At 48.6% G+C, this 27428-nt stretch overlaps 1 protein-coding gene across 2 annotated transcripts; it reads right to left on the reverse strand.

Annotated features, from left to right (window-relative positions):
* Positions 1 to 572: 572 nt before the first annotated feature.
* On the reverse strand, positions 573 to 27269 carry CUNH16orf96 (chromosome unknown C16orf96 homolog). Of its 2 annotated transcripts, XM_040748142.1 has the most exons (16): positions 26649 to 27266; positions 19469 to 19573; positions 17495 to 17575; positions 17230 to 17316; positions 15499 to 17158; positions 14919 to 15004; positions 14500 to 14610; positions 12585 to 12659; positions 11385 to 11549; positions 8481 to 8599; positions 7983 to 8045; positions 5263 to 5355; positions 4175 to 4346; positions 3986 to 4079; positions 1666 to 1746; positions 573 to 992 (listed from the first exon to the last, which is right to left on the reverse strand). In XM_040748142.1, the coding sequence occupies exons 1-16, from the start codon at positions 27066 to 27068 to the stop codon at positions 793 to 795; spliced, it is 3612 nt and encodes a 1203-aa protein (XP_040604076.1). In that variant the 5' UTR covers positions 27069 to 27266; the 3' UTR covers positions 573 to 792. The 2 variants fall into 2 exon arrangements, with proteins under 2 accessions (XP_040604076.1, XP_040604077.1); XM_040748143.1 differs by lacking the exons at positions 573 to 992; positions 1666 to 1746 and adding an exon at positions 2216 to 2469 and having other exon boundaries at positions 26649 to 27269.
* Positions 27270 to 27428: the final 159 nt, after the last annotated feature.

A 27428-nucleotide genomic window follows, 5' to 3' on the forward strand; every position in this document is an offset into this window, starting at 1 on the left:
TAAGTATGAGAACCTGTCTCAAGGTATTAAGGTGGAGCGTGGCAGAGCAGGATACTCAGTGTCTTCTACTGGCCTCTGCACATGCGCACACAGGAGCTTACACTACCATACACCCTCTCACACACAAATAAAAACAGTTCACCTCATGATAATGGTCACTGGAGGAAATGATTACAGGAAATAAAAATAGTGCATGGTGAAATTTGCTTACCATGGGGAACTATTGGCCTCAATGAGAAATTCAAGGAGGCAGAAGCCAATCCTGATTACACTTAGCAAAATGCCAACCAGAGGGGTTTTTTGTTTTTGTTGTTTGACACAGAGTCTCATGAGTTCCAGGCTGGCTGTGAACTCACTCTGTAGTTTAGGGTGTCTTTGGCCGAGTCCTCTTGCCATTTTAACCAAAGTGCCGTATTGTTAGTGTGTGCACCATACCAGCATTGGTGCTAGGGGTTCAAACTCAGGCTTGTGCTAGCTAGGCACGCCTTCCGCCAACCCAAAAGCGTTGTTTTAAAACCACTTGGTGCTGTTTGGGGAATTGCTTAAGAAATTCAGTTAGCTCTGTAAAAAACTTCACTCAAAAGCTGTGTTATTCATGCAAATGTTGGCCAAGGATTTTGTGGTTTGTACTTTAGATACATAATTAAGCACTGAGTCAACATGGACCCCATATGCAGACCCTTCCCCCTATATCCAGGGTCCCTGCACCCTTTTCTGGGTCTGATCCAGGGCCCCAGGTTTCTTCCTTAGAGTGAAGGGGACCCCAGGGTAGTTGGGTCACAGACTTGTGTCTCACGGGTGGGTGTGCTCCTCCGCAACCTGTGTGCTGGCTAGGGACTCCAGTCGCAGAGATTTCGTGTGCCTGGTGGATCCAGGGGCCTCCTGCAGATCCCTTGAGGGTGGCATCAGTGGTGGTAGCTGCGGCACTGGTGGCAGGGATGGCGGCCGAGCCGCTGTTGTGGCAGAGCTGAAGCTGGTGCGGGGGCCCAAGGCTGGAGATGAAGCAGGAGAACTCGTGTCTAGCATTTCTGGAAGCTGCTGACCTGATTGCCCCCCCCCCAGGGAACAGAAGCCGGAGACTAGAGGTGCACTGTAAGCCATGGCAGTGCTGGCCAAGCAGCTCCTCTGGTCCTGGTCCTCAGCACTTCCTCAAGAGTGACTAAGACACATAACTCCAAAGGTGGGTGCTAGAATAGACTGGTGCACCTGGAGGCAGGGGGCTTGGAGTCACGGCTCAGGTGTCCGGACTGAGCCTCAACTACTTTGTCTTTGTAACACTGCTGAACCAGAAGAGGCAGAGAGGAACTGCTCTGTGACGGTTAAGGTCCTCTTGAGGTCCAGAGATAGGAACCAGGGAGACTCAAGGGTCCAGTCCTCCTGGCAGCCTTGGACAAGAAGCTCAGGACTGTAAATGGCCTCCTTTGTCCCACCTCTGCAGCCAGGGGACCTCTGGGTCATGTACTGCCCAAGAAATTTCCCTTCAGGGGAATGCAGAAGCCCAGAATGGCTGGAGGCCCCAAGGCCATTTTTCCTGGCCAGAAAGCAAATGTGAACAGAGCAGACAAGAATGGGAGAGATGGGGGGAGTGAAGCCCAGGCTAAAGGTGAGGGGAAGGGGAGGGACCAGTAGAAGCTGGAGATCACTGGAACCCAGGTGGGTACTCACGGGGGCAGCCTGGAGTAAGTAAGGATCCAGGGCGCACTCGATCATTCGGATTTTGAACTGAGGGACACGAAACCTTCACAGCTAAGGAGAAAAGATCTGAATAGTTGGGGCCCATCCAGAGTTCTGGCTCCTACATCAGGCCAGACTTTCACTCTGGTGAGACCCAAGCAAGGTAAAGCTGTTGAGCTTGTTACAACTCAAGCATGGCTTTAGTACGTGGTTCTTGGGAAGATCCTACCCACTGAGAGAAAAGCCCCTCCCTCAACCACCGTAGAAGGTCTACAGTGATGGAGCTGGGATTGTCTCCCCACTGGTTCAGTCTCCTCTCCTGAGACTGCTTCATACCAAAAGGATCTCCTCTGTGCACTTGTGAAACGCCTCACCTGGTTGCTGTGGGCGTGGCACAAAGGTAGGGCTCATCAAACATTAGCCCCAGCTGAGTCCCCTCCCATCAGATCTGCATTGGAGTTGCTGAACAGCCATGCCCTGCCTGGGCAAAGGGCATGGGAGATGGCATTCTGTCCCCTTGGAGATAGGGCGGGGTCTATGAGTGAGTTGATAATGGACTCCTAAAAGGTATATTCTGTGGAACTTACAAATGTGATTTATTAGAACAAAAGATCTGTGCGATGTAATGTCAGGCTTTGAAATGGATGGTCCTATATTACACTAAGCCTGAAGTTCAGTGATAAGTGTCCTCTTGAGAATCAGAAGAGAAGGGACTGGAGGGGAGGCGGTGACTGCAGTCGCAGCAGCTGTAGTGATCTGGCCCTGGCAAGACATCTGTTCCATCCGCCACAGGAGCTGTCAGGGGTCAGGAGAGACTCTGCCTATACTATGACTTAGGACTTCAGATCTGGGAAAACTGCCCTGTGACTCTGGGGCCCTGGGGTGTGGTGGTGAACTCTGGCAGCTGCTGTGGGTGTGTCCCCTGTCTGGACACCTTTTCTTTGCATGTCAGGCTCAGTGCTCTGGTCCATGGGCAGCCCATGAAATTCCTATGGATTAGATGCCCTGGCATCCTGTGTCACTGCTTATGCGAGTGCTACAGTTCCTGGACGGGGCAAGCTTTAGACATGACCTTCCCAGAGGAAAAAATCCCAGTGGTGTACAGAGAAGCTCCATTTTTGTATTTCATTACACACCCAGTGATAAAATCAAGAATCTCGGGGATCCCAGATACCAGGATAACCACAGCAACCAATTCAAAATGCACAAGGATTGGGGTCTCTCACTGCTCTGACCCTTGGCCTCCTGGGTCCAGCTCTATTCATGGTTTTTTAATTTATTATTTTTTTTTTTTTGGTTTTTCGAGACAGGGTTTCTCTGTATTGTTTTGGAGACTGTCCTGGCACTCACTCTGTAGACCAGGCTGGCCTCGAACTCACAGAGATCTGCCTGCCTCTGCCTCCTGAGTGTTGAGATTAAAGGTTTGTTCCACCAACACCTGGCCTCTATTCATGGTTCTTAACCCTTACCCTGGCTTCTATGCTCCAGGTAGACTCATCCTCCCTAGTTCTGCACAGCCTACCACAGGGCCTTTGAACCTGCCCCTCCTCCACGCAGACCACACGTTTCCCTCTCCACCCTTCACCAACTAACCCTGTACCTTCTTCAAAGGTGTTCAAGGAGCTGTCTAATCGCTCCCCGGAGGACCAGCTTTGCCTGACACTCATCCCCAGCCAGCCTCCCTCCCGGGCAGCCTTTGCTAATGTCCAGCTGGGGTCTTGCTCCAGCTCAGCTATCCATTTGTTTTCCAGTACAGGGAAAGAGCCCCAGGGCCCTGCATTTATAAACTGTCACTAAGATGCACCTCTAGTGCTTCAGCTCAGTTGGATCTTTTCTTTCATTTTGTGTGTGTATTCCAGGCTGTCTTGAAACCTGATCTGTAGACCAGGCTGGTCTTGAACTCAGAGACCCACTGTGAGGCCAGCCTAGTCTACAGAGTGAGTTCCAGGACAGCCAGGGCTGCACAAAGAAACCCTGTCTCAAAAAACCAAAACAAACTAGACAACAAAAGGCGTATGCCTCCATGGCTGGCTGGTTCAGGGGTTTATCTCTGTCACCATGGATTCATACCTTCTCTTATGTGCCTACAGGCCACACCCACCCAGGGGTCCTGGGGGGGCATTCATTACTTTTGCTTCTCACTATTTCCTGGTGCCTGGTGCACACAATGGGGACCCTACTCTTGGAGGTGACTGTGAGGGTTCCTTAGCCATGGGCAGCACCCAGCCCTGAGACCCCTTAACCCCTGTCCTTGCCAACAGAACCAGACCTCAGCAGGAATGCAGGAACCCCAGGAACCAGTATTCCTCACCTGCCAGGTCCTTCTCCCCAGTCCGAGTCCCAAACTGGTTGTTCATTCGGCCTTTGTACAGGATCCCATTCACTCCCAGGATGTCCACCTCGGCCTGTGGATGACCCAGGTCCCGAGTCAGGGTCTCCATTGCTACCCCTTTCTCTTAATGCACACAGATGCCCAGAGCCAGGGCACAGCCAGACTCACAGTGTCATAGTCCATTATCTCAGGATCCCCATAAGGGTAGATTGTTGACAGGTCATGTGACTTGTGCTTGAAGGTGGTGTCATTTCGGGGTCCATCGCCCCAGTCCTTCTGGGAGCCTAGACCCTCCTCATGGGCTCCAAAGTTCTGGAAATGCACTCGATGCTGTTGCTCCCTGGACAGGGTAAAGTGTCACAGCCACATGGAGGACCCTCATGGAGGAGCCTGCACAGGCCGCAAGGCCCTGGACAGTATCAAAGAAGGTGGGTGGTACAGCTTATTCATCCTTCCCCTGATGGTGATTAGCACACAGCTGTGCATTCCCCCATCCCTGTTCCACTGTTGGCCAGAAGCTCACACAGGTTGGGCTCTGGAAGGACCCCTGAAACTCAAGAACGAGGGAAATGGAGCTGAGGTCCAGGTAGCCAGCTAGGTTGAGGGAGAAAAGATAAGGCTCCCCAGCCACTCACTAGCCATGGTCTTGGGCAGGTTACATAGTCTGAGCCTTAGTCTCTTCAACTGTGAAATGGGATGATAATGGAATACACTTCCAAAGGAAGCCTTATGACCCAGCAAGGCCTCAGGAAGGGCCCCAGAGGATCCTCAATTACCCAACCACCAGGAAACAAGCATATTAATACTAGATTCCAGAGACTGCACAACTTAACTAGAAGTCCTCCCATTTCCAGCCTCCCCCTGTCCATTCAGCAGTGCTGGAGATTGAACCCAGGGCCTTTTGCATGCTAGACAAACACTCTGCCGCTGAGCTATAGCCCCGGCCCCTTTGTTCTGTTTATTTTGAGGCAAGGTTTCACTCTGTAGCTTAGGAAGACCTTAAGATCCTTTTGCCTCAGTCTCCTGAGTAGCTAGCATAATATGCCTCTCCTACAAGACCCACCTAAGTTCCAGCCCACAGTAGATACCAATGCAAACATTGGTTCCTGTCCTCCATTGTCTTCTGTGTACTTATCAGTCCCACCACAGCCTCTCAGATGGGCACCCCAGGCTGGTTGGCTCTTGCACGGAAGGAAAGTCTCTGCTAGCAGGGGTCTTGGGCCTCCCTGAGGATAATGGGTGGGGATGGCCCTCACCTCATTAGCTGCCGCTGCAGATACTCGAAGCTGTTGGCACTGGCTGGCCTCAATCGTGACAGCCCATTGGTATTACGGATGGTGATCAGCTGTCTGTGGAGGCAGAGGGGACCAGGGCTGTGGGAGGTGCATGTGGCCAGCAGAGGGCTCCAGGCTCCCAGGCCTGGAGAGAGGAAGCATAGGACTTTCTACCCTGGAAACTGCAGCTTACAGCCTGAAGCCCACGTACAAAGCTTGTAGCTGACAGTTGGGGGAAGATACAAACACTGTTCAGAATATAAAGTGAAAACCAAGCCAGGGTGGTGGTACACCCCTGTAATCCCAACACTTGGGAGTCTGAGGCAGGAGGATAGCAAATGCAAAGTCAGCCTGTACTATTAGTACATACTTCATCCAAGGCTAAAGCTACCTTGGACTGACTCTCTCTCTCTCTCTCTCTCTCTCTCTCTCTCTCTCTCTCTCTCTCTCTCTCTCTCTCTCTCTCTCTCTCTCTCTCTGTGTGTGTGTGTGTGTGTGTGTGTGTGTATGCCTTTCTCTAGTAATAACTAAAAAAAAAATAGTAACCAAAAACCAAAGGAGGGAAATCCCAGAGATTTGTTACAGATGGGTGTTTGCCAGGAGCTATGGGCACAAAGAGGGCCCCACTGCTTGGAAGGAGCATGGCAAAGGACTCAGGCTCCCATGGAGGCTGTACATCATGGACACACCAACTGTGAGAGCTCACTTCACATGGCTGAGGTTATGCCCTGTGTATTTTGTCTTCATAAAGAAATAAAAATAAATCCAGAGCAGCCTTCCAGGGAGCTGGGCCTGCTCCCCTCTCCGTCTGTGTGATGGTTACGCACATGCACAAGTGTTTTTTTACTGTGTAGATGGTTAGCTGCGATGAGACATGTTGAGTGAAACATACTTGTTTCCATTTTATAAAGTACAGGAAGGCACATAGAAACAAGCAACATAACAGGAACAGACTTTGACATTCTTATCCTTCCAATATTTTGTTCATGTTTATGCAACTTCTTTAAAGAAAACTGGAAAATCACATACATATGATTTGATTTCATTATCATTTTTCTTTTTCCCCATGATTATCAGATCTGATATCATTTTTTCAAGTCATTAATATTCTCCCACAGCCATGCTAGCTGGTGGTTACAAGTGACTAACAAAATTCAGACAAGATAACACCCAGGGGGGCTGGAGAGATGGCTAAGAGTGCTAACTGCTCTTTCAGAGGACCTGGGTTCAATTCCTAGCACCCATATGGCAGCTCACAACTGTCTATAATTCCAATTCCAATTCCTGACACCCATGGCAAAGCACCAATGCATATAAAATAAAGGTTAAATAAATTAAAAAGAAAGATTTAACACCCAGGCTCTTGGTCACATTAGTCCTTAGCACATTGCATGGTGCTTTCCACCCAGGACTGTGTGGTTTGAGCAGTTACTGATTTCTCACCAGGAATGTTCTGTTGGACCAGCATTCTACAATCCAGTCTACACTCTCTGCTGTGATCATGCCTCAGTCCTCCCCACCCTCCAGCTGCTTCCAGTCTTTTTACTACAGTCAATCAAACTGCAATGCCATCCTGTGGTTTGAAAGGAAAATCCTGGTGGAAGCCCCCAAAGCTACGTGCTGGTTTGGGGGCTACAGCAGCTTTGTGGGTCTCAGTGCTGGCCTAGCTCAATAGAGATCAAGCAGTCCAGGACAGATTACTGTGGGGCAATTTACAGAGTCACTATATGGCCCAGCGTTTTCATTCCTGGCTTTGTTCCCCAAATGATGGGAAGCTGGTACTCAGATACACCCCCCATGTTCACAGCAGCATTAGTAACAACAGCTGAAAGAAACAGCCCATCAGCTGGGCATGGTGGCGCACGCCTTTAATCCCAGCACTCAGGAGGCAGAGGCAGGCAGAGCTCTGTGAGTGAGCTTCAGGACAGGCTCCAAAACAATAAAGAGAAACCCTATCTGGGGGGGGGCAGTCCATCAGCTGATGAATGGATACACAAAAGGTTTTCTGCCCAGACAACGGAATATTATCCTGCTGTAACAGTGGAGGGAAGCATTGGTTTCTGCTACAATGTAACAGTGGAGGAATCTCACTGAACTCAGTGAAGAAACCAGACACCAGTCCCATTTACAGGAAACATCTGGAAAAGACAAACCCAATGGCATCCTGGGTTACAGTGAGGTGGTAATGGGAAGGTGGAATTGGGGACACCTTTGGGGGACAAGCAGTGCCCTGGAATCAACTAGAGGCAACAGTGGCAGTGTTACAGGCCACTGAACCACGCCCTTTACATGGTATCAAAGTAAGGACAAGGATTGGGACTAAAGATGTGCACCTGAAATCCCATCACTGAGGACGGTGACACAGGAGGATTGCACATTCTGAGACCAGCCTGGACTACATAGCAAGACTCTCCCAAAAGATCAAGGAACTCAGAAATACATTCCTGCTGTCCCTCAGTGATCCCTCTGTCCTTCTTCTTTTTTGTGGCTCTGACTGTCTCCAGAACTAAGCACTGACTGAGTGATAAAGGTGAGAGAGAAGACCTGCTCCACTATATGGGGAACTACTGAGGGGGGGCAGGCGATGGAGGCAGTAGAATGGTGTGGAAGGATGAGTATTTAGGTAGGTGTGCGCCTTCGAGTATGTGGTCTGCAGAGTGGACCCTACAGACCCGGAGAGCGCCTTCTGGCCCGGTACTCACGGGCCAGTCATCATCTCTACAGGCCGGTCACAGGAGATGCACTTCACCCGCTCGAACAGTTTCCTGGAGGACAAGGAGGAGGTCAGGTAGTCAGGGGTTAGCAGGTCCCCGGGCTGGGGATGGGGTGAATTTAAGGTCCCGCAAACCCCTTTGTCAGTGCCTGAGGCCCCGGGACAGCGCTGTGGTTACCCACCCCATGCAGGCCCAGGACTGGCACATCACATCAGTTCCTCCACTAGTGAAGCCACCCTGACAGGAGGGAGGTATACAGAAGCTGATGGCAAATCTTCCTGCCTGGGGGTCCCAGGCTGCAGTTGGGCCCACCAATTGTTTGGGCCTATCCTGGTTTTCCTTCTCTGAGCTTCAATTTGTTCATCTAAAGAGAAGCCTGAGGCTCTCTGCTGCCTTCCACCCTTCCCCTGCCCCTGTCCACGTGGCCAAGGTCTAGAATTCTGGGCATCTCTCTGTTGGCAAGAGTATCAGTGTAAGCACCCTCACTTCTTAAAGCCTGCAGCGCTGTCGGGGTCGAATCGCAGGCCTTCTATCAGAAGCTTTCGAACTATCTTCCAGACCTCTTCTATGTCCTTCTTCAGGCTATTCAGATCACTGTGCACTAGCTGCCAATCACAAGGAAGAAAGAAGCCCTGTCAGTTAGTTAGCTGACCCCAACAACAGGTAGGGAGTCACACAAAGAATAAGATAAAAGCTGGGGTGTGGTGGCGCACGCCTTTAATTCCAGCAGTCTGGAGGCAGAGGTAGGCAGATCGACGTGAATTCAAGACCAGCCTGGTCTACAGGAGCGAGTGCCAGGGTAGGCTCCAAAGCTACAGAGAAATCTTGCCTTGAAAAACAAAAGGAAAAGAAGAAGAAGAAGATGATGATGATGATGATAAAGCAGCTAGCTACACTGTGGTGGTGCACGCCTTTGATCCCAGCACTCAGTAGGGAGGTAGAGGCAGGAGGATCTAGTGGAGACCCAGGAAAGGGAAAACCATTCAGCTCATGCCTCTATGAGTGCTATTGGCATAGGGAATTTGCAAAGTGAGATTCCCAGTAGCCATTGCAAGAAATGCCACCAGCTCGTGCCTCCAAATTTACTGCTCAACTGCATGGCTAGAGGCTGGAAAAATATTTCTCCAGTGAACCCTATACCCTGACTTTCACACATCTGACAACTATTTATCCAGTGTTTGCATATAAATTGGACAATCTCTTTAGTATACTCCCAAAGTTGTATAATCATCACATTCAAATTATTATTTTTTTTCCGAGACAAGGTTTCTCTGTAATGTTTTTGAGGCTGTCCTGGAACTCACTCTGTAGACCAGGATGGTCTCGAACTCACAGAGATCCACCTGCCTCTGCCTCCAGAGTGCTGGGATTAAAGGCATGCACCATTAACGCCTGGCTTCAAATTAAATTTTTAAAAACATTTTTAAGGGGCAGTGTCTCTCTATAGAGCCCTGGCTGTCCTAGAACTCAGACTCACAAATCCATCTGCTTCTGTCTCTTAAATTCCGGGATTAAAGGCATGCAGCACTATGCCTGGCAAATTTATTATTATTATTGCTATTATTATTATTATTGTTATTATTATTATTATTATTATTATTATTATTTTGGTTTTTCAAGAAATGTTTCTCTGTATAGCCCTGGCTATCCTGAAACTCACTCTGTAGACCACGCTGGCCTCAAACTCAGAGATCTGCCTGCCTCTGCCTCCCAAGTGCTGGGATTAAAGGCGTGCGCCACCACCGTCTGGCAATTTGTTACTTCTGTTTGAGCCAGTACCTCACCATGTAGCTGAGTGTGGGCTGGAAGCCACAATCTCCTGCCTCAGCATTGGAAGGGCTGAAATTGCAGCCTTACACCTCCATATTTGGTGCTGTAATCTTTTTTAGAACATCTACATTACTCTCCAAAGAAACTCCATTTCTTTGTTTCCTCCCAAATCCCCAGCCCCTGGCAACCAACCAATAACCCACTCTCTGTGCTTAGGATTTGTCTATTCTGGACCCCTTATCCTTCTCCCTACAAGACAGGGTCTTGCTATACCACCTCAACTGACCTCCAGACTCACTGTACCCAAGCTGTACTTGAACTAGCAACCCTCCTGAGTGCTGGGATTACAGCTGTGCACCACACCATCCTCTTCCGTGGGTACAGTGAGTTATGTGATAATTCCTACTCGGGTCAAATTGTCAGTCCAGCTTTAGACACAGCTCCACAGAAGCAAAAGAAACACAGGCCAGCTGTTCTGGGGAACGCTGAGGGGTTGTGGCTTTGCACTGATTTGTGATCTTTCTGTGAGGAACTTGTCTCCACAAAGACAGTGCCCCCTTCTGCTTGGTTCACTGCTTATCTAGCAAGGAGCATAAACGGAGAATAAATAACTCTCTAGCTTACAGCTGGGAAAGCTGAAGTCATGTTTAAGACTCAAACCAAGAGCATCCATTTCTAAACTTGCCACCACAGTTAAAAGAGCCAGGTAGTACTGGGTGTTGGTGGCGCACGCCTTTAATCCCAGCACTTGGTAGGCAGAGGCAGGCGGATCTCTGTGAGTTTGAGGCCAGCCAGGTCTACAGATTGAGTGCCAGGGCAGGCTCCAAAACAATACAGAGAAACCCTGTCACGACAAACAAACAAACAAACAAACAAGCAAACAGAAAAGAGCCATGTAGCACACTGTGCAGAAGGAGGCAGGGCTGGGGCTCCCAGTCCACACTCCTCAAGTGAGGCACACTGAGGTAGTCAGTGAGTGACGAATGACCAAATGACAGACCTAGTGTTATCTGCAGAAAGCCTTCTCCACTCCAACCTGCTAGCTTGCTCGCATCACCCTGAGACTTCTGGAGGTCAGCCTCCATCATGGCTTCAGATGTGTCTGGGACTCTTTCCCCTGGACTCTTTCCCTCTTGCACAGAATAGGGCCAACTTGTATGACCAACAGGCTGATGTGGGAATGATGGGAGTGGTTGCCATAACTGAACAGCAAAAACATTGCACACTCTTCTTATTATCTTAGGTCACGTGTGTGTGTGTGTGTGTGTGTGTGTGTGTGTGTGTGTGTGTGCCTGTGCGTGCATGGGTGCGCACGCATGCCCGCCCGCGCAAGTGGCTGCCATGCTATGAGGCCCCTTAAGTGGCCCTAAGAAGTCAGTATGTGAGATATTGAAACATTTTGCCAATAGTCACATTCGGGTACACTCTTTGAAGTGGCTTCACATGGCTCATTCAGATGGTACAGTGGGAATGACACATTCACTCTGACTTGGGAGTCACAGGTTCTGAAACACCTGCTTCTAAGTTCCTGCTCTTCAACTCCATCAACATTTGCTCTTTGAGGCTGCCAAGCTCTGGGGCAGTTTGCTAGGTAGCAGTTGCTACCTCCTGCAGGCTCACCTTGGTGTTCAGATCCTTCCTGAGGTGCTTCAGCGACTTCTTCAACTCGCTCTCGTGGGTTGTGACCTTCAGGAGCATGCTCTGAGCCATCTCATTCAGCTCCATGGCCACCACCTCCAGGTCCGTCCGGCTCGCCTTGCTTGCCAAGGCGTCCCTGTCAGCTTTCTAGGCAGAGGGGGTTCAGGGCAGCAAGACTGGTGGTGGGGCGGGGGAACCCTGGTCCCTGGGATCAGTTTTACTTTTTTTATTTTTCGAGACAGGGTTTCCCTGTGGCTTTGGAGGCTATCCGGGAACTCGCTCTTGTAGAGTAGGCTGGTCTCGAACTCAAAGAGATCTGCCTTCCTCTGCCTCTCTGCCTCTCTGCCCCTGAGCCCCTGTGCCTCCCGAGTTCTGGGATTAGTTCTGGGATTAAAGGCGTGCACCACCACCCACCGCCCAGCTTAGGGTCAGCTTTTCTAATTGAAGGGCATGAATGTGTAGCCTTGGCTTCAGTTCAGTGGTGGTGTCTGCACTGGCTCAAATACAGCGGTGGTGCCTGAACCAAACAGAAAGCTGACATGTAGTTTTTATTTTCTTTATTTTTTTAAGACAGAGTCTCATGTATACCATGGTATACAGGCTGGCCTTGTATCCCCATAGTCAAGGATGAACTTGAATTTCTGATTCTTCTGCTTCTAGTGGTGAGATTATGGCTTCATGCCATTTCATGCAGTGCTGGGAATTGAATCCAGGGCTTTCTCCATACTGGGAAGGCACTCAGCCAACTGAGCTACACCCATCCCCAACCTGATGCCTGATTTTTTTTCTTATTTTGTTTTTTGAGACAGGATCTCACTAGGTAACCCTGACTGTCTTGGAACTCCCTCTGTAGTCCAGACTGGCCTCGAACTCACAGAGATCCACCTGCTTCTGCCTCCCGAGTGCTGGCATTAAAGGCGTGCACCACCACTGCCCCGGTCTGATTTTTAAAATAATAAACATCGACACTAATTTCCAGTCATGGGTGGGTAACTTTTGAGGCCTCTTGGATTTCCTCAATGAAATCCAAGAGCACAGGGAATCTTGGATTTCCTAAATGAAATGCAAGAACGCAGGGATTGCTAGCTGCTGTCTTTGCTTGGGTGATTCCAGTCCCTGATTGGGCAAATCAGAGGCACAGGATTAACGGGGTGGGAGGCTGGGGACTGTCTGCTTACTCACTTCTCTCAGCTCCTGATCCATCGTGGTTTTATCTGCTTTAATCAGATCCAGCCTTTGTATATCAGCCTTGAGGGTCTACGAAGGAACAAAGCACAGGCAGGTCTGCCTTTATTGTGGCCTTGAGGGTGACATCTGTTTTGTGCCTCCAACTTTGCCATGTGCTAGGAAGGGGACTGGGCCAGGTGGGTAAGAAGCTGGTGGTCAGGTTAGAGCTCCTGCTCACGGGCAACTGGGACAGAAGAGAAAGCCACCTGAGACCAGGGACAAACTTACACTTGGAAATGGTGTCACCAGAAGCCAACCCACGGAAGCACAAACTGGAGAAGCTGGAGCTGGCCATTTAGTTCCCTAGATGCTTAAGGCCAGTCCACTTCATCTAATCTACAGTGGGGTCCAAGTGTACTCTGATATTAGCAGGCCACGCAGTGCACAAGAATTAGAGGGAAACCCTTAATTCCTGTCACATAATTTCATGAAATCCCCTATTAGTGCTGGCCTGTTTTCACTTAATAAATACCCCCAGGCCAGGCGGTGGTGGTGCACATCTTTAATCCCAGCATTTGTGAAGCAGAGGCAGGAGGATCTCTGTGAGTTCAAGGTCAGCCTGGTCTACAGAGAGTTCCAGGACATCCAAGGCTGTTACATAGAGAAACCCTGTCTCAGAAAAAAAAAGCAACAACAAACTAAAAATTAAATGGCAGGAGTAGTAGCTTGCCTGCTTGGGAAGAGCCACCCTTGTCCCAGAGGCTAGAATCACTTTTCCTCTCAAGATGAACTCTGACTTCTTCTGTCTTCACATCTGGTCTCCCTCAACCATAGGGACAACGACCAACTGAGCTACCCAAGATGAGAACTGCACTCGACAGCCTGCCCTGTATTGGTATCTACTGGGATGTAAATGGAGACCAGGGGGACTTGTTAACCTTCTTCTATTTCTGTCCTTGTGTCCAAGCAGTGCTGAAGGTGGGACTCAGGGCTCTGTGGCAAGCACCTGCCACCCAACACACCCAGCTCCATCCTTAACTCTGCAGGAAGAAGAGCTGGTTCAGGGGAAATGTCACGAACATAGAGCTACTGATACGAGAAATCCACTTATTCATATACTGATTTCTTTGACAGATGTTACTAAGCCTTAAATCTGTTCTTCCACCTTCAGGTTGATAACACAAAGGCCTATAAGGATAGACATTGTCCAGGTCCTTTATGTGTAGGGGATTTTCTAAAAAAAAAAAAAAAAGATTTATGTATATGAATGTTTTACTTGCATGTTTGTATGGGTACCACATACATGCCTGGTGCTAATGGAATCCAGAAGAGGGCATTGAATGCCCTGAAACTGGAGTTACAGATAATTTTAAGCTGCCATGTGGGCGCTGGGAATGAAACCCAGGTCCTCTGCAAAAGCAGCCTTAATCACTGAACCATCTCTCTAGACCCTGAGATTTTTTTTCATTTCCTTCCTTCTTTCCTTCCTTCCTTTCATTCTTTCTTTCCTTCCTTCCTTTCTTTCTTCTCCCCCCCCCCCCCTCTCTTTTTTGTGGTTTTTCAAAACAGGGTTTCCCTGTGGCTTTGGAGGCTATCCTGGAACTCGCTCATGTAGACCAGGCTTGTCTCGAAGTCACAGAGATCCACCTGCCTGCCTCCCAAGTGCTGGTTTTTTGAGACGGTTTCTGTGTTTAGCCCTGGCTGTCCAGGCTGGTTCAAACTCACAGAGATCCACCTGCTTCTACCTCCAAGTGCTGGGATTAAAGGCGTGTACCATCACCTTCTGGCTAATTGAAGTGTAATTTATGCAGAGTAAAATGTCCTCTGCTTCCCTTGCATTTAGTGGACTCTTTTATAAACTCTTTGGGGAGGGTCTCGTGGTCCCAGGGAGGAATCCAGTGCTCCCCCCTTGGCCCTCAGACCTCCGAACCTTGACGTCATCCATGCGAATCTGGAGCTTTTCCACTGTCCTGTCTAGCACCATGTAGTGATTCTTCATCGTCTCTATATGGTGGCCCCAAACTCTCTCGAGTTCTTCTTCCTAAATGGGAGAGACAATGACATCCAAGGCCTCTGCTTCTGATGTTGCCAAAATGGAAGGATACTGAGATCAAGAAGAGATACCAGGCCCATGCACACCAGTTTGGCCTCTGCCAGCACACGAAATACTTATTGACAGCGAAAGGGAGAGCCACCTGCCCATGGACTCTGCATGCATGCAACTGATGTGCCACCCCACTCGCTTCCGCAGGTCCCTTTCTAGCAATAAACAGCTTGATTGGGAGGGTGACGGTCAAGCGCCAGCCCCTAGCTCAAGTCAAGGCACCATCTTCTGGCCACGACACTAACCTGCAGCCTGGACTTCTGGAGGTTACAAATCTTTTCCTCTAGCACACTCACTGCATTACCAAGCTTGCTAGCACTTCCCATGTTAGCTGGAAGTAAAAAGAGAGAGTGACTGCTAAAAGGGAAGATAGGAGAGCTCACACGCTTGCTCGGTGTCCCAAAGAAATACAGTGAGCTTGGGCTGGGGGACTCTCTGATACAATTTTTTAAAAAACTCACAAAGAACATATGAACCAAACATGGTGGTACATGCTTTTAATTACCACCACTTAGGAAACAGAAGCAGGTAGATCTCTGTGAGTTCAAAGTTAGACTGATCTACATAGTGAGTTCCAGGACAGCCAGAGATATGTCTTAAAAAAAAAAAAAGCTAAGTGTGGTGCTGTATACTTGTAATCCCAACACTCAGCAAATGGAAGCAGGAAGAAGAAAAGTTCAAGATAAAAAGAGTAGAGTATTAAGAGGTTAGTGCTTAAGTCAAAGGAACAGGTGGCTAGTATTTGAATGCAGATCTTGTTGAGGAAGCCTAAGGAGCCAGTCCACAGGGAGGGCCTGAGCCTCTGCCAGGGTTAGCCAGGACTACCTAGATAATTTAAGCGCTGGTGCAGGCTGGTTGACAAATGAGAAAACTCCTCTTTGAGGGAATCATGCCTGACAGGCATCTGGGCTATATGGCTCATGGAGTACTGGACAGCCTTCTTCTTCTCTTCAGGACTCACAGCCTGCATGGCAGTTATCATAGCCTGGGACAGAGCTGATTTGGGTGTGACGGGGCGAGTGACTGGTGTCCGGTCTTCAGGGAAGTCTTCCAGCTCATCATCACTGAAGGGTATGACATTGGTGGCCCCATGGCTAGCTCCTGCACCCAGGGAATCTGCATAGGCCCCCAAAGGCCCAGCCGCCGCCACGATTGAGGCTAAAGAAGCCATTTTGGTTGAAGGAACATCTTTGATTGCCTTGGCAGCAGCTTTGGCTGCCTGGGCTGCTGTGTTTGCTGCAGCTGCATAAGCTGCAGCAGTTGCTGCAGCTATTGCAACAGCAGACCTCAGCTTCTTTAGGGACAAGTGAGAGCCCTTTGAGTGTGCTGCTTGGGTCTTGTCCTTCCGTGCCCTATCTTTGTGGACTATGTCCTTGGGAGTGCTGTCTTGGGAACCCTCATCTTTTGGGGATCTGTCTTGGGGGGATCCATCTTTGGGAGCTCTGTGCTTGGGAGATCCATCCTTGGGGGCTCTGTGGTGGGGCATCCTATCCTTGGGAACTCCATCCTGGGGAGCCTCTTCCTTGGGAACCCCATCCTGGGGAGCCTTTTCCTTGGGAATCCTATCCTGGGGAGCCTTTTCCTTGGGAATCCTATCCTGGGGAGCCTTTTCCTTGGGAATCCTATCCTGGGGAGCCTTTTCCTTGGGAATCCTATCCTGGGGGGCCTTTTCCTTGGGAATCCTATCCTGGGGAGCCTTTTCCTTGGGAATCCTATCCTGGGGAGCCTTTTCCTTGGGAATCCCATCCTGGGGAGCCTCTTCCTTGGGAACTCCATCCTGGGGAGCCTCTTCCTTAGGAATCCCATCCTGGGGAGCCTCTTTTTGTGGAATCCCACCCTGGGGAGCCTCTTTTTTGGGAATCCCATCCTGGGGAGCCTCTTCCTTAGGAATCCCATCCTGGGGTGCCCCATCCTTAGGGATCTCTTCTATAAACTCATATTCATATTCATATTCTTCCTCTCTTTCTTCAAGATTTGGGAGCTGGGTTCCCATTTGAGGAACATGGTGTTGCGGCTGAAGCCATGGTGGTCTAGCTTCCATGACTGGGAAAGGGGCCCTGTACATCTGGCCTGGAGGGCCAAATGGACCTAGGCTAGGCTGGACAATACCCGTATCCCAAATAGGCCAAGCCATAGGCCAGCCTCTTGGTGGTAAGGGCCATGCACCCGGGATAGCCAGTCCAGGTCTAGGCCAGGAGGCTGGGATGAAACCAGGCCTCCCACTAGGCCCTGGTACATGCCCAGGCGCAAATGCAAGGCGAGGGACAGACTCAGTCATAGAGACCTGAGCCTGCCCTAGCCCCTGGGGGCCACTAAACTCAGCGGCCTCCTCAAGGACTCCTGTGGCTTCCAAAGGCATGAGGGTACTGTGCGAGGGGTGTGAGATATGAGTGTGGCCTTCATCCTCAAACTGCTCCACAGTAGACTCTGGAAAAGACGTCATGCTCTGCCACATGTTGGACGGATCCAGTTCCTCCTTAGATCCCTGCAAGGAAGGGGACCAGCTGACTGTCTGGTCTCATGACCCCCTTCTTCCACTCCCCCTCCTCTACTCACCGGAGTGAACATGGCCTCATGGAGGCTACTCCAGAGCACCATGTCTTCAGGTTGGGGGACAGCATGAACCTTGTTTTGGAGGGTAACCTGTGCAGTAGGATGGAGAATGAGTGTGAACTAGGGTACGGCTGGGGGGGGGGTTGTTGATAGCATGGGTATGGCTACTTCTTATTGCTCACTGAAACTCTTTCCAGACTACACTACTCTCCATACCCATCCCAGCCCCCAGTGCCCAGGGCAAGACACCAGAATTCCAGGATCTCACCACTTCCCGCTGCAGGGCACCCAACTTCCGGTTCTGTATTTTCAAGTCTTCACAGACAAGCTCCATTCTTTCTGGGTTTACCTGTCCAGGAAGCCTAATCTGAGGCGGGGGTACAGGTTCTGGTCCCAGCCTGGCTGCTTCTCACCACATTAGATGACTGAGTTTGGAATAGATGAATAGAATTTCCCAGGAAAGAAAAAGGGTTCCATAGATTAAAAAAAAAAAAGTTTGGGAAGTGATGGGCTAAAAAACATTCAACAATATCTGAGTTTTTCAGAACATTGAATAGATAGAACATAAAGGTGGCCCACGCCTTTCATCCCACTCAGGAGGTAGAAGCAGGTGGATCTCTGTGAGTTCAAGGCCAGCCCAGTCTACAGAGTGAGTGCCAGAACAGGCACCAAAGCAATACAGAGAAACCCTGTCTCCAAAAACAAAAAAACAACCAGCCAAACAAGAATCTTCAAGAGGAGAATTAGCAATGTAGCTCAGTTGGTAAAAAGTACTTGTCAAGCATATATGAGACCCAAGGTTTATCCCCGGTGCTGCCTAAAACTAGGAGTGATTGTGCATGCCTGTGATTCTAGCACTGTGCTGGGGAGCAGGACGGCTAGAAGACCTAAGTCATTCTCTACCACCTATCTGTCTGGAGGCCAGGTTGGACTGCTAGAGACCTGTTAACAGAGTACATGAAGATGGAACAGAACAACAAATCTGCAAAAGATGTCTCGCAGACAGACTTGCCCCCAAGGTGTCCTTTCTAGCTGTATTGCCTGGTTTTGTGTGTCAACTTGAATCAAGCTGGAGTCATCAGAGGAAGGAGCCTCAGCTGAGGAAATGCCTCCTTGAGATCCAGCTGTAAAAATCTTCTCAATTAGTGATCAATGTGGGGGTGCCCAGTCCATGGTGCATGGTGGTCATCCCTGCGCTGATGGTCCTGCATTCTATAAGAAGGTGGGTTAAGCAAGCCATGGGAAGCAAGCCAGTAAGCAGCATCCCTCCATGGCCTCCGGCATCAGCATCTGCCTCCGGGATCCTGCCTTGTTTGAGTTTCTGTCTGCAATGTGGAATTGTAAGCCTAATAAACTCTTTCCTCTGACTTTCTTTTTGGTCATGGCGTTTCATCACCCAAACTAAGATACTAGTGTTTTATGGTCCTGCTTCCTGACCCATCCCCAGACCAGCCTGAGACTCAAATGTTAAATTAAACCACACTCTTTGGGGTAAATGGCTCAATCTCAGCCACTTTGCTGGCCTGGAGGTGAACACCTGGCTCCTGACTTCAGCTTGATCTTGTCTGCTGTCGTCCGGAGGCTGCTCCTCCTGCTCCAACATTCCATGGTTGGTTAGACTGTGTTTAGGCTGGTTATGTAATAGCTTGTGTGTCTGTGTTGGCTAGGCTGTGTCCAGGCTGATGACATGGAGTTATGTAATAGCTTGTGTGTCTAGTCTGGGTCTTTCTTGCCTTTAAGTGTGGATAGTGCTTCCAATGAGAGGAAAGCTGGGGACACTGAATTCTAAAGTTGCCAACTCTTGGACAACCCTAAACTTCCCAGCACTTACATAGTAGCTCACAACCATCTGTATCTCCAGTTCTAGAGGATCTGACACCTTCTTCTGGCCTCACACATGGTGCACAGACATGCAGGGAGACAAAACACCCATGCACATAAAATTAAAAAAAAAACGTTTTAAGCAATTGAGAAAGTAAGACAATAAATTCTATTATTTTTCCTAAGTCGAGATGAACTGGGTCTCTGTTACTGATAACTGATGTTTAAGGGAGCAGAGTGAGGAGTGTAGAGGGACTACAGGAAGTTCAAGGGACAGGACAAATGACTAGGGCGGGTGAAGCCCTTCTCTTCCCTTTATGGTCACACTCTCCAACAGGCCCTCTGGAATTTTCCTTACTACCGGAGTCCCTGGAGGTCTAACCAGCCTGCCCAGTAGAGGATAAGGACAGCGGGATGGTACCTTTTCAAATATATACTTCATCAGGTCCACATCCTTCTGGAGGGTTTCAACAGTGTACTTGAGTACATGGAGGTCATTGAGCAAATCCTGCAGGGTCCTCATAAACTGAACAGGGAGAAAAGGGGGGAAATCCTGGAATCAGGTGTGACAGGAATAAACCACATAAGAAGCTCTTGGTGACAGTCATCTAAGGGATCCTCTTGGTTCTCCAAAGGCTTAAGATGTACCCACAGACCAGCAAAGGACACTAAGACAACAGCAATGCTTCGAACTCCAGGCAGCCTGGATAGGAGAGTTCTTCATCTTGGGCTTTGTGTGTATGTTGCATATTGGCCATGATGGCTCTTGAGAGAAGCAGCACAAGCAGCCCCCATGTGGGAGCCCTTGGAAGATCATAAGCAAGGGAGATGGGACTAGATTTGCATATTTATTTATTTATTTATTTATTTATTTAATTTAAAATGGCCTATTGACTGAGTTTAATTCCCAGCACCCAAACAACTCCTGCTGTGGAATTTTTTTGTTTGTTTTTTTGTTTTTCGATACAGGGTTTCTCTGTATTGTTTTGGAGGCTGTCCAGGAACTCGCTCTGTAAACCAGCCTGGCCTCGAACTCACAGAGATCAGCCTGCCTCTGCTTCCCGAGGGCTGGGATTAAAGGCATGCGCCACCAACACCCTGCCCTGCTGTGGAATATTATTTTAACTGGGTAACGATATATTACATCTGTTTATGCTGCATTTGTTTAATTATGTAAAGATGTGTTGTTTTACCTTGCCTGCCTAAGGCACTTGATTGGTCTAATTAAAAACTGAACAGCCTTAATCCCAGCACTCGGGAGGCAGAGGCAGACGGATCTCCGTAAGTTCGAGACCAGCCTGGACTACCAAGGGGAGTTCCAGGACAGCCTCCAAAGCCACAGAGAAACCCTGTCTCAAAAAAAACCAAAAAAAAAAAAAAAAAACCTGAACAGCCAATAGCTAGGCAGTAGAAGAATAGGTGGGGCTGGTGGGCAGAGTGAATAAGGAGAAAGAAGAATCTAGGCTCCAGAGAGAAAAAGAGAACTAGGGAGGAAGAAAGGGAGACTCCTGGGACCAGGCAGCCACCAGACAGACATGAGAAGCAGTGAAAGTAAGATACACAGAAGGAAAGGAAAGGTAAAAAGCCCTGAGGCAAAAGTAGATAAAAAGAGATAGATTAAGTTAAAAGAACTAGCCAGAAATGAGCCTAACCTAGACTGAGCATTCATAACTAATAAGAAGTCTCTGTGTCATGATTTGGGAGCTGGTTAGTAGCACAAAGAAAGCCTGCTACAAACTCCAGAGGTTCTAACGCCCTCTTCTGGCCTCTAAAGGCAAATGGACTCACTTGCACATACACACAAACACAAAATGCATACAAGAATAAAAATAAATGTGTTTTGGAGACAGAGTCTTTCTTTGTGGCCCTGGCTGTCCTGGAACTCAATGTGTAAACCAAGTTGGCCTCAAACTCATGGAGATCTGCTTGCCTATGCCTATGAGTATTGGGATTAGAGGTGTGCACCACCACACCCAGCTAAAACTAGCTCTTCCCAAAGAGCCTACAGACACTTGTGCATCAATGTTCATAACAGCACTAGCCATACTGGCCCAAAATAATAAGAACTCAAAAGTCAGCCGGGCCAGGCGGTAGTGGTGCGCGCCTTTAATCCCAGCACTCGGGAGGCAGAGGCAGGCGGATCTCTGTGAGTTGGAGACCAGCCTAGTCTATAAGAGCTAGTTCCAGGACAGCCTTCAAAGCCATGCAGAAACCCTGTCTCGAAAAACCAAATCAAAAGAGCTTAAATGTCCATCAGTTGATAAATTAAATGTAGCATATGTATAGAAACACAATATTACTTGACCATAAAATAACAAAGTACTAGTAAATGCACAGAGGTTAATCTGATAAACCTTTTGATAAAATAAAACACTGGGAGCTCAAGGGGCAGGTGTGGGGTGTGACTGCCAATCATTAAGGGATTTCTTCAGGGGCTCTTGATAATATACTAAAATTAGATCCCGAGAGTCACACGATTCTGTGAATAATTCAGCATAATTAATATTAGAATACTGGAGTTTGCACTACTCATCACCACAAATGCCAATGAGCAGAGACAAGAATTGAATCTGTGAGTTATGCTTTGTAGAGCCGGTGATTTAATGCCCTAAAGAAGCTGCCTCTCACCTCGTCTCTAGCCAGTAGGCTGCATAAGGAGGGACAAAGGCAGCCACCTTGCCCCTCTGGTTAGTTCATCAGACCTGTGATGCTTGTGTCTCTGCTGTTACCGTTCCTTGAACTTCCATTTTCTGGAAACTAAATCTAGTCTGTCTGCTAGTGCCATCCTTGTGTTCCTCCAAGCCCCTTCTAGACTGGAGAGCCAGCTCAAGACAAGCAAGCCAGTAACTGTGTATCCTAACCTACTCATAGCTGTCCTAGGAGATGGAATACAAAAATGCCTTCTTTATCCCACCCCACTCATAGCTAAACTACATACACTTTAATATGTGAATTCTCAGTTCATGGGAAATATCTTAACAAAGTAGTAAAATTCCAGCATTATTATTTTTATTTTGTTTTGTTTTGATGACAGGGTCTCACTGTTTAGCTCTAACTGTCCTGGAAATCATGCTGTATACAGACTAGGCTGGCCTTGAACTCACAGAGATCCACCTGCCTCTGCCTCCTGAGTGCTTGGATTAAAGGTGTGCGCCACAATGCCCAGTGATTTTCCAGCATTTTTATTTTAGAAACATCTCAACATACTCTATTATACTGTTAAGAGTTACTGCTAGCCGGGCGTTGGTGGGGCACGCCTTTAATCCCAGCACTCGGGAGGCAGAGGCAGGCGGATCTCTGTGAGTTCGAGGCCAGCCTGGTCTACAGAGCGAGTTCCAGGACAGCATCCAAAGCCACAGAGAAACCCTGTCTTGAAAAACCAAAAAAAAAAAAAAAAAAAAAAAAAAAAAGAGTTACTGCTAGTGGTAGTGCACATCTTTAATCTCAGCATTCTGGAGGCAAAGGCAGGTGAATCTCTGAGTTCTGAGTTCTAGGCCAGCCTCGTCTACAGAGAGTTCCAGGACAGCTAGCCCTACAAAGAGAAACCCTGAAACCCTGTCTCAAAAAAAACAAAAAACAAAAAACAAAAAACAAAACCAAAGAGTTACTGCCAACTCTGTTGAAAATGACAAGATGTGATCAGATGAGTTTTAAGCCCTCATCTGCTGTGGTGGGATGTGTTCTTCAGCGAGACCTCTGTGGGATAAGTAGAGCCCATTGTCTATTGGTAATCCCTCTCTTCTGCCCCCCTTCAAGACACTCGATGACCAAACACCCTAGCAGGAATAACCTCCCCTCACAAACACAGCTAAGTGCCAGGTAGGGCCACACCTGAAATCCCAGCACCGGGAGGCAGGGGGATCAGGAGATTAAGGTCATCCTTGACTACATAGTAAGTTCAAGACCAACCTTAGCTGTATCTCAAAAACAAACAATAAGCACCCCTCCCCCCAAAAAAACAAAAAAAATCTGAAAAAAAATGGAGGAATTTTTGGGCTATCCCATAAATGAAGGCTGCACGTGAAAGTAGGGTTCTTTTCCTGTCTGAGTGTCTATTCAGTGACCCAGGCTGCTGCCTCCCTTGCCTGGGACTTGCCCTGTATCTAGGAGAGGAGGGGCCACAGCCTTTTCCAGAAGCTAAGCAGACTGGACTAGAAACTGGGCTTGCCCAAACTGTGACTGTTCCCTCTCCTTTTAAGAGGTACACCAAGAGCCTCCAAAGTACACACAGGCTGACACAGCCATATCCAGAGTTGTGAAAAATGGGAATGACACTCCCTCCAAAGGAAACTGAATAACAGAAAAGTACTTCACAACACTGTGTGAAGGGTGACAACAGAGTTCAAAGAGTTTGTTAATATTCCCACAACAGCTCCAACCCGTTCTCTAAAACCAACACCTGTAAGCAATGTTATACAACCCAAATTCAAGTTAACTGTAAAGTCATTTTAATTTACACAATATATAACAGGTGTGCTTTCGTTGGGGAGAGGATGCTAGGGAGGGGAACAAACTTTTTTTTTTTGAGACGTTTTCTCTACATAGCCCTGGCTGTCCTGGAACTCACCCTGTAGACCAGGTTGGCCTTAAACTCCTGTCTCAGGAGGATCGTGCACCAACCATAGTTTTAATCTCAGCTGGAACAATCTTAGTAACAAAGAGTTTTGTCATTCTTTCTTTTCTCCTATGAAGTCAGGTGGCAGAGTCACTCGTTATCTAAGAAAACCAAAGTTTCAAACAGACAGGGACCAACTAAGGCAACTTTCCAGGGAGATGAGGAATCTGGGGGCGGAGCGGGGGTGGGGTGGGGTGGGATGCGGGGTTTGTTGGAGTGTCAGGGAGGGGTCTGCAATTTTGGGAGTCCCGCTAGAGGGCGCTAGGGCATGGGTCGCAGTGGTAATTGCTCTGGCTGGTTTGGCTGGCGACAGACTGTGGGGCTATCTGGGAAGGACGGCTGAGGCTGCCATGGAAAATTGATTTTCTTCTTCCTTTTTCTCTTCTTTTCTTCCCTCCCCCTCTCCCTTCATCTCTTTTTTCCTTACTCTCTCTCTTCCTGAGACAGGGGTCTGGCAATCTAGCTACAGCTGTCCTGGAGCCTGATATGTAGACCAAATTGACCTTGAAGTTGAGGTGATCTTGAGGTAATCCTTCTGCCTCCCCAGTTCTCTGGTTACAGGCATGTTACTCACACCCAGCCTGGAGCTCAGGTTTTTTCCTTTTCCTTTCCTTTCTTTCTCTCTTTCTTTCTTTTTCTTTCCTTCCCTCCCTCCTTCCCTTCTTCCCTTCCCTTCCCTTCCCTTCCTTCCTTCCTTCTTTCCTTCCTTCCTTCCTTTTTTTTTTGGGGGGTTAATCTCAGCTGTCCTGGAACTCACTCTGTAGATCAGGCTTGCTTCGAACACACAGAGATCTACTTGCCTCTGCCTCCAAGTGCTGGAATGAAAGGTGTGTGCCACCCCCCCTCAAAAAAACCCAGGTTTTCTAATCCAACAGCCCTCACCTGGGTCAGTGGGCACCTGCCAGTGTCTGAGGTGTTTTCAGTTGCTATGAGCAAGTGGTAGTTCTGGTGACTACGGGTGTCACTTAGCATCCTTCGATGCACAGGACAGCTCCAAGCCACAGAGTAATCCCACTCACAATGTTTATAGCACTGGGGTACAGAAGCCCTACATGCTAACCCTGCTTAATAATGATTTGTTGTAGGACAAACGTGCTGACCAATAGCACAGACCTTGTAAAAGCTCCCCCACCACCTCTTGTCTCTTCCCCCATGGAGTCTGTGTTAGTTTCCCAGGCACCATTTGCTTTGTTTGGAGTGGGTACTGAGAGCCACAGTCTGTTCTTGTCCCCTTTAAGGGGTGATTACTAAGGGTGACAGCACCCAACCAACTCAGAGAAAGGGCATGGGAGGGTGCAGTGGCAGCAGTCCTCAACCCTCAGCATGTCTGTGATGTCCCGCCTGCCATCCTCACTGGTGCGCGCACACACTTAGCGAAACTAAGCAGCTTTCACTGTTCTTGCACCGGTTACCACGGCAACTTCTTTTAGTGGATCACTGTGGTAACCTTAGGCAACTTCAGTCAGGCTAGGACCTTCCTCATCGGTACAAACAGTCCTCTGAAGGGTTCAGAACCTGTCCACAAGACCTCTCTAGAGCTGGACAGGTGATCTTGCTCAGCTACTCAGGGCACTTGAGACTTCTAGAAGCCTTTATTCACCAAGGCCAAAGACCATGGAGGCAGGCTGTGGCTAGTACTTCTGACGTCTGTGTCTACCTGTCCTGCCCCAGGCCAGGCCATCAGGGACAGCCTCGTCTCCAGCAATGCTGGCTTGAAGCTTAACAAATCTGATCTTCTCCATCTGAAAACTAGAATTAATAAGCACATGCTTCATAGTTATTACAGAGCTTAAAGGTGCAACAGAGGCAAAGTGTGTAGCATTCAGTTTTCCTGGACAGGGAACAGAGGGGAAGGGAGGAAATGGAGCTGGGCTGGGCAGTGATGGCACTTGCTTTTAATCTCAGCACTTGGGAAGCAGAGGCAGGTGGATCGCTGTGAGTTCGAGGCCAGCCTGGTTTACAAATCGAGTTCTAAGACAGCCAAGGCTGCACAGAGTAATGCTGTTTCAAAAAAAAAACCAAAAACTAAAAACAAACAAAAAAATCTTTGTGTGTTTTATATGACGGTGTGTAAGTTTGGGTACACACCTGCTGTGAATATGGGATCAAAGTTCATCCTCAGGTGGTGCCTCTTCTACTACGTGGTTTGAGGCTCTGTGTGACAGGATAGCTGGCCCTTGATTTCTGAGAATTTTCCTTGTTCTTCCTCCCAACTCACTGTAATTGAATTGGAATTGGGCCTAGAAAGATATCTCAGCAATTCAGAGCTTTTACTATTTTTACAGAGGTCCTACATTCAGTTCCCAGCACTAGGGGAATCTGACAACTTCTCTTCTCCAAGGGTACCTTTACACATGTGTACACAAACAAACGCACAATCAGTCATACACATATACAGGGAGGAGAGGGAGGGAGAGGGAAGGAGACAGGGAGAGGGAGGGAGAGGGAGGATTTTAAAGAGAACCGACATTACAGCAACAGGCTATTGTGTCTGTCTTTTACCTGGGTTCAGGAGATCTGAAATCAGCCTCATGTTTATACAGCAAGCATTTTACACATCAAGTCATCTCCGCAGTCCAAATCAGCCAATTTAATTAAACAATTCAGTGGTTCTGACTTCATGGATAAAGTTCAACATCCATCATTCAGATGGAGTTTCAAACATCTCCATCATCCAAAAATGAAACCCTGTAACCACCAAGTTACCAGGCCCTGTGGCTCCTGGAAACTGCCCCTCACCCTTCTGGGTATATGTGTTTGCCTATTTTGGATATTTCACAATAGTGAAACCCTGTATTATGCTGTCTGCTGTGTATGTCTTCTCTCCTCCGTACACGCCTAAGGATCTTGGCTTCTGTCTGACTCCCAAGCTCTCTCTCACCTACACTCTCTCCATAAGTGGATATATCCCATCGTAAGGAGAGAGGGGACAGGCAGTCTTGGAGGAGAGGCAGGGTCTAGGGCACTTCTCCAGGTGGGAGCTTACCTTTGCTATGGCTTCCTCGATGCCCTCCACCCTCTTGAGGAGCTTGATCGTAGTCCACATTTCCTCAGCAGGCCGGTTGGCCCCGTGGCTGGCCTCCAGCAGCTGCGTGGTAGAGGGAATGCTCTGCATCGAAGACATTTGACCCTCTATCTTGTTGATGCGGTCTACCAAGTGGTCGAAGACGTTGCTGAGCCTCTTCATGGGGTTGATGATGGGCTGGGCTTCTCCCTCCCTGGGCATGAGCACCACCTGTGAGGTCTGAAGGAAATCCTCTTCTCCTGAAAGGACTTTTTTGAGCCCAGCGATTTGGATGTGGTCCAGGATGCCCTGGATCAGGAGATGAAGGGCCTTGAAGTTCACCACCCCACACTGTGGTATGGCTATGTTGGCCAACTCCGAGAACGTAACCGAAAAACTCATCCTGTCAGGGGATGGGTTGATGTAGCAAGGCTTCTGGGTGTCCTTGGGGACAAGTGGTGGCCTTCAGTTATTTGAACTGCTACACAGACAGGTCCCAAGAGGCTCAGGGTGGCAAGTGACTCATATCAGCAAGGAATGGCCTCTCTCCTTGTCAGAGCTCATATCTGAGTTTCTGGTTGCTAGGACACCAGAGAACGCAGACGAGTGGGCATGCTTCCAAGAGCCCAGTGTGTGGTGGGTGCTCATAGGTGAGCCTCACTCAGAGGTATTCATCTGTTATTTGACAGTGCTTCAGGAATGAATGACAGCCTTTCACTCAAACCATCGGTTTCTATAAGACTTACGACCCCAAGTGGCACA

Source organism: Mesocricetus auratus, unplaced genomic scaffold, assembly GCF_017639785.1.
Source record: "Mesocricetus auratus isolate SY011 unplaced genomic scaffold, BCM_Maur_2.0 Super-Scaffold_100007, whole genome shotgun sequence".
NCBI classification, from domain to species: domain Eukaryota; kingdom Metazoa; phylum Chordata; class Mammalia; order Rodentia; family Cricetidae; genus Mesocricetus; species Mesocricetus auratus.